Consider the following 7,442-nt stretch of genomic DNA (forward strand, 5'->3'; position numbering starts at 1 on the left):
CTTGACTTTATTCTCCTTGATATGCTCTGATATGCTCAGGTACTGTGACTGTCTCATTCATAATTCATAATTCCTAGTGCCTGGCACAGTGCTTGGCGTGTAGCAGATAGTCATAAATGTTAATTGAGATGGTGGCTTCTTTCATTTAGGTGGTACTATGCAATTTTCTTGTATCCTAAGACAGAGAGAAAATGCTAGCACCATGAGTTTTGTTTTGTGTATACGTGTGTGTGTGTGTGTATGTGTGTGTGTGTGTGTGTGTGTGTGTGTGTGTGTGTGGTGTTTTCTGACCATCTATGCTTTGGTACCTGTTTGCTTGTCCCTAACTGACTTCCTGTTCAATCACCGTCATTTATCCAGATGCTATGAATTGACAGTAACCAAAGATACTGGACTTTGTCAGGGAGTCTCAATTTGAAATATTTTGTCCCATTATTCCCATCTGTACCTAGGTTCCAAAACTCGTCACTGTGCACGTAAGAGGATAGCTCACTAAGTGGTGTTTGGCACTGCCATCTCCCTTAATGAAAGCCGTAGGAGCCTCTAGGCAAAGACACACAGGTTGCCCCTCCAACTGATTTTCTCAACTCTAAAATCTATTCATCTAGACATAGACTAATAGAGCTGGAAAGAGATTAAAGACACCAAGTTCAGTCACCTTCATTAACCAATGAAGGATCTGAAGCTAGGTGGGTTTTAAGACTTCCCTGAGATGACACAGCTTGTTAGGGAAGCAGCTGGTACAAGAAACCTGGCACTCTGGTCCTCAGGCCTGGACCATTGCACTGTGCTCCTAGCACCTTGGACTACATCAGAAATCAGAGATCACACCCTTACTCCGTTTTTGGTATTTGTGTTAGAAAGAAAAGTATCTGGAAAAAGGTATTATTACAGGTTTCTCAGAGGATGTGGGGAGGAAGAGTATTAGGTGGAAAGGGATTCTTGAATGAGACTTGGAAACTTCTCAGAAAAAGTGTGTTTTGTGGCAGCACCACAATTTATGTGTTTCTGTCCGTTTTCAGAATTTTCCCCAGAGAATACCTCCTTCAACAGATCCACCTGTATTCCCTCGCTGATCTGCAGCAGGTAAGCACTTAGAGGGGCCATTTCATTTCTGTTTTCTCCCTGGGAAAATGTTTTTGTTGATTATGGCTTTGGCACTGAATTCTGCCATGATTGGAGTAGTTTTATTCACAAGCCCTAATAATCAATTATTTTCTGTTCAGAATGAGAAAAGAAAACTTAGTATAAAAAGATATTCTAGGACAATAAGAAATGCTGGCAAGGATATAGAGAAACTGGAGCTCCCATACGCTGCTGGGAATGGAAAGTGGTGCGGCCACTTAGGGAAATAGTTTGGCAGCCCCTCAAAAAGTTAAACGTAGAGTTACCGTGTGACCCGGCAATTCCACTGCTAGGCATATACCCTAGAGGGTTGAAAACATATGTCCACATAAAAACTTGTACAGGAATGTTCAAAGCAGCATTATTCATAATAGCTAAAGAGTGGCAACAACCCAAATGTTCATCAGCTGATGAATGAATAAACAAAATGTTGTATAGCCACGCAATGGAATAGTATTCAGCCATAAAAAAGGAGTGAAGTGCTGATACACGCTACAGCACGGATGAACCTTGAGAACAGCACGTTGAAAGAAGCCAGACAGAAACAAATACCTATTTCATGATTCTTTTTTTTATGTGGACTTCTCTTAGGATGTCCCAAATAGGCCAATCCATAGAGACAAAGTAGGTGAGTGGTTGCCAGGGCCTGGGGAGAGCCGGGGGTGAGGAGTGGCTGCTAATGGTGTGCAGTTTCCTTTGGGGCTGATGAAGATGTTCTGGAATTAGTGGTGATGGTTGCACAACTTTGAAACTATACTAAAAGCAGCCAGTGAATTGTATACTTTAAAAGAGTGAATTTTATGGTATGTGAATTATATCAACAAAAAAAGTTGTACAAGGGAAAAAAAAGACATAAAAGGCAATGAATATATTAAACTCTTTGACTTGTGCTCACATCAAACAGTTGGATGACACTAAATTTTAGTAGAACACAACAGAGCATGTAAGAGTCAAAATCATCTTCTTATACTCTTATTTGTGTACGTATCTCCTTTTAATGACTGACCAGGTTAGCAGCCGGAAAGAAAACCAACATTTTGTCTGTTCAACCCAAAATTCTGAATATGTTAAGCTTTGGTTAATCATTTAAATCAACAGCTCACTCCCTAAGAAGCTTTCAGACACTACATGAAAGCATTGCTTTCTTTTCCATATATTGTGGATTCTTTCAAGAGTCAATGACCAAAAAAAAAAAAATTGTGACAACTTTCAGAACGTCTCAAACTGCTGTGATTCGGTTCTTTTGTTTCTTGCTGTTTTGTCCAGAAGAAATGAGGTCAACTTAATCTGTGTTCAGATCCTTCACTCATTTTTCAAGACTTAAAAAATAAGTAAAACCTTGAAAAGTAATTTAAACTGAGAGTTTTGTGTTCTCTTTATCCCACCAGAAGTGGGCAGGTTGTTTTAAAAGGTAGAAATAGTTTTAGAGCATTTTAGTTGGAGAGGATGAGAGAACACTAGGGTTTTAATTTCCACTTGTACATCCAGTTGAAACCTATTTGCACATATCAGCTCCTTCCCCTCCTTCAGTCCTGCTGTCCTTTACTACGTAATCAGGCACCAGTGATCTGCTGGCTGGAGTGGAAAGAGATACAGTTTTAATTGTGATTGCCCAGTGGTGTTCAAGGGGAAGAATCGGATACAGACCCAGTTTACATTTATATATTTTCTAGGACTCTACCTGATCTTAGTGTCTGAGGACCGAGACTCTTATCACTGGGGAAGTATGTTTAAAGGCACCAGTGACATCTTCTTGTAAAGGTGGTTTAAAATAGAATGGGTGGGCCCCAAAGTGAGTACTTTTTGAGGAAGCCTTTCAAAAATGAGTTTTGATACCAGATGAAGAGAAAGAATCAGTAATTCCATATTCCTTTTAGGAATAGTCAAAATAGTGTATCTATTTGGCATAATAAAGCCTTCTTTTTTAAAGCTTTCCTATACCCTGCTTTTTTTCTTTTCTTTTTTTTTCCCCATTGTAATAATCAAACCATACATGCCAAGCAGCTTACCTAAATCAGTGGCACCAGTATTCTTGGTGGGCCGTTAGCCTCGGAGCCCCATAAGCAGCTTAATCAGTTTTCAGCCTCCATAGTAAAGAGATAGAGGCAATCAACAGCTTATCAAACTCCCTGTGGGCGGGGGCAACCAGAGCTCCCTTCATCCATTTACTCCACAGTTCACTCTAACCTGGTTCTTTGTGCCTGGATTTAAGATCCCCAAACCTATCATATTTAGAGGAAGTTTAATTCAATTATTTTTTTCTGCCTGAGGTGGGTTAAATTGGATTTAGCTTTTGATCTGCCTACATCTAGGCTATCAGTACTGAAGGGCACCTCCGCCCCGTCTTCCCTTGGTTTCAGAGTAAATTTCTGGCGTGTTTTCTGGATCGGAACTGTTCTTGCAAATAGGTAAGAAAAGGTAACACAAGAAGGGGGAAAAAATACTATTGCTTTGTGACAGAGCGTGTCAGGGGTAGCAGGAAACCCAGCCTGACTGACCCAGCTCCCAGCCCCAGCTCGGCCTGTACCATTTCAGCCTCTGTCTGGGTTCTACGTCACCCTGTTTCAAGTCAGCTTCAGGAGTTTTAGAGCAAGTTATTTCTCCCATTTGATTCCCATCCTCGCTCCTAAAATAAAGGTCTCTATAAAAGCATCTCTTCTATCATATGAAATAACTATAGCAGAATGAATTTCAGTTTATAACTTTTGCAGGGAAGAGGAAGAAACTCAACCAAGTAACTGAAGAATTAATCTCAAATAATGGCAATATAAATATCCTTCCTAAAGGCCTAGATTCCTTTCTACAAGTTTCTCTCAAGTGAATTTGAATTTTCCCATTAGCTTTTATTTAAAAAACAAAATGTAGATATCTTCCTCTCCAGAAAGAAAAAAAAGGTAAAAATTTAATTTTTATAAGTAACAATCCCAAAAGTTTTAGCAGGTAGACTTAATTCAACAAATTGGCAGAAGATTTCAAACTCCCTTAATGCCTCTGAAATGACATTCAAGACAGTTTTTTCTCCTCTTCTTAGTATTTGAATTCACTGGCCTCTTTGCATGCACTCTCTCTACTTCTGTACTCTTGGACCTGGGAAATAAATAGCACTCACTGACACTGCTTAGCAAAGGGGACTCCCTCTAGGTGTTCTGGGAGCTGTAGTCACCTGCCCACTGGCCAGTGAGCGCTCAGCGTTGCCAGTTATTGGCAACATTTGTAGCTTATGCCAGTGCAGAGTCCCTAATTGTCTTTTTTTCTTTCGGCTGTGTTAGGTCTTCGTTGCTGCATGTGGTCTTTCTCTAGTTGCCGCGAGCGGGGGCTACTCTTCGTTGCGCTGCAGGGGCTTCTCATTGCAGTGGCTTCTCTTGTTGTGGAGCACAGGCTCTAGGCGTGCGGGCTTCAGTAGTTGTGGCTCATGGGCTCAGTAGTTGTGGCTCGCGGGCTCTAGAGTGTAGGCTCAGTAGTTGTGGCACACAGGCTTAGTTGCTCCGCGGCATGTGGGATCTTCCCGGACCAGGGCTCGAACCCGTGTCCCCTGCATTGGCAGGCGGATTCTTAACCACTGCGCCCCCAGGAAAGCCCCCTAACTGTCTTTTTATTTCACCAGTAAATAAGTTGCTCACTGGGTTTTCCTAGCACAGGCAAAGGTAGTAGTCGACCCCCACATAGTCATTACCTAATCAGTGGCGGCATTTTAACATGTAAGACAGAGCAAGTATCAATACTTCTCCTGTCCTAGTAGCAGGACCAAGGAAGGGCAAAGAAGATGGGGGCAGAGACTCTCCAAATCCCGGGATCTGGGTGGGGGGTTGAGGAGGGCACACCCATTTGAGTTATTCATTTAAGTTTGGAATTTCAGATGAACTTCTGTTCAGCAAAGTAGATATTGTTAGAAGAACATTCAACCTATGCTCTTTGAATGTAAATCTGACAGAATATACCGGTTTTTTAAAAGTAAAATCTTATAAACAAACTTTCAGGAGGTTTGAATGCATGGTGGTGTTCTAAAATGATAGAACAATTCCTCAGAAAGGATTTGGCAGGCAATGGCTAAGCATATGTGAATGAATGGACTAGTGTTGGTGTGTGTTTTTAATGGGGAAATGGGGCTGCTTTTTAAGAGCTTTTTTCCCACTTGGATACTTTGAGAAGGGAAAGTAGAATCGAATTTATGTTTCGTTATTTTCAGACTACCCAGCTGAAATTATCAGAAATTCAAGGGAAGACTTTACAACAGGAATACAATAAAAAGATATGCTCCAGTGGGACAGCAGAAACAATACCGTAACCCTCAATGCGTTAGCTTTTTGTATTTGGTTCTCCCCTTTCCCTGTTAAGTGTGCGACAAACCTTCTCCTTACTCAGATCCCTTTGGCTCTTTTAACACTGACAAGAACGTCCCACATTTTATCAGCAGAATACATTAGTGTATGTGAGTTAGCGTTCAAGAGATCCTGGTTGCTATTAAGGAGCAAATCAGAGCCATGGTTTACTGTGTCATTCCTTGGACCGTGTAAGTGATAGGAGGCTTCTTCTGAAGTTCCTTCTACTTGCTGAAAGGAACGGTCAGACTTGACTTCTAAATTGTGGCTACCTATGCTCTTGTGACAAAAACCTAAAATGTCTATAAATGACTAACTCTTCTGGTGTTACTCACCTTTGGGACGTATGTAAGTTAAGCAGTGAATGATTCTATTTGTACCCAATCCGTGAGAAAGGGTACTGGATGATCCCAGGGGTGGGGCGGTGGGTTAGGGTGGCCCCCTCCTCACCCGCTCCCTCCACCGCTCACCACCTCACCTACCAACACACACACACCTCTTGTGGGACCATCTCAGGAGCTGGCTTCCCCATTGTTCACCTTCCCTGGGCCCTGAGTTTTCAAACTAGCCCCTGCCTCCAGGTTAAGGCAATTCGATTCTAGTTAATATGAAACCGAGGCATACCTCATTTTATTGCACTTTTTTGCACTTTGCAGATATTGTGTTTTTCACCTATTGAAGGTTCGTGGCAACGCTGCGTTGTCAGATAATGGTCAGCAGCTTTTAGAAATAAAGTATTTTTTAATTAAGGCATGTACTTTTTGTTTGTTTGTTTGTTTTTGCGGTACGCGGGCTTCTCACTGTTGTGGCCTCTCCCGTTGCGGAGCACAGGCTCCGGACGCGCAGGCTCAGCGGCCATGGCTCACGGGCCGAGCCGCTCCGCGGCATGTGGGATCTTCCCGGACCGGGGCACGAATCCTCGTCCCCTGCATCGGCAGGCGGACTCTCAACCACTGTGCCACCAGGGAAGCCCAAGGCATGTACTTTTTTTTTAGACATAATGCTTGTACACTTAATAGACTGCAGTACAGTGTAAACGACTTTCATATGTACTGGGAAACCAAAAATTCATATGACTCGCTTTATGGTGATATTTGCTTTATCTCAGTGCTCTGGAGCTGAACCCACAGTATGTCTGAGGTATGCCTGTATACTACCTGAGAAGAGTAAATTATTATTTTGGCGCAAATTCTTTTGTCTTATTAATAAGTTGAAAGCACAGGATAATCAACTGAGGGGAGATAGATTTCAATAGATAAGTTTTAATTATGAAAAAATGATGGAGGAGTCTGAAATTTGGAGTACTTACTAAGAGATGTGAAGTGGGAAGGGTGCCAGGGGAGAGGACCCATAGCCCTCAAGAGCCTTGAAAAGCGAGGAGTAAATCAGATGCATACTGCCTTTCTAGAGGGGCCTAGAACAGGCTGAATTGTCTGTTTTATGCTAAAGCAATGAACATTTATACTAAGCAACTGGGCATGTAAATGTTCAATGAATCAATGGATGGATGGATAAATACACACACATACATACACTATCCTGAACTCATTCGCACTCTCTTCCTTTAAAAGAAAAGCAAACGAATTAATTTAACATAAGCCCCTAAACAAAATGATATTAGTAATGCTGGAATTGACATATATATGCTAATATGTATAAAATAGATAACTAATGAGAACCTGCTGTGTAGCACAGGGAACTCCACTTCGCCGTACAGTAGAAACTAACACAACATTGTAAAACAGCTATACCCCAATGAAAAAAAAAATTTTTTTAATTTAAAAAAGAGGGAGATGGGGCTTCCCTGGTGGCGCAGTGGTTGAGAGTCCTCCTGCCGATGCCGGGGACATGGGTTCGTGCCCCGGTCCGGGAAGATCCCACATGCCGCAGAGTGGCTGGGCCCGTGAGCCATGGCCGCTGGGCCTGCGCGTCCGGAGCCTGTGCTCCGCAACGGGAGAGGCCACAACAAGTGAGAGGCCCGCGTACCGCAAAAAAAAA

The 7,442-nt window shown here is 42.3% G+C and overlaps 1 protein-coding gene across 1 annotated transcript in view; it reads left to right on the forward strand.

Annotated features, from left to right (window-relative positions):
• Window positions 1-7,442, forward strand: part of PLEKHM3 (pleckstrin homology domain containing M3) — a 184,186-nt gene that overhangs the window by 100,473 nt on the left and 76,271 nt on the right. The window contains exon 6 of the mRNA XM_007463653.1: window positions 1,023-1,086. Coding sequence (XP_007463715.1) covers window positions 1,023-1,086 — 64 coding nt within the window. The remainder of the gene's footprint in view (window positions 1-1,022; window positions 1,087-7,442) is intronic.

The sequence above is a fragment of the Lipotes vexillifer genome, unplaced genomic scaffold, assembly GCF_000442215.2.
Source record: "Lipotes vexillifer unplaced genomic scaffold, Lipotes_vexillifer_v1.1 scaffold678, whole genome shotgun sequence".
NCBI classification, from domain to species: Eukaryota; Metazoa; Chordata; class Mammalia; order Artiodactyla; family Lipotidae; genus Lipotes; species Lipotes vexillifer.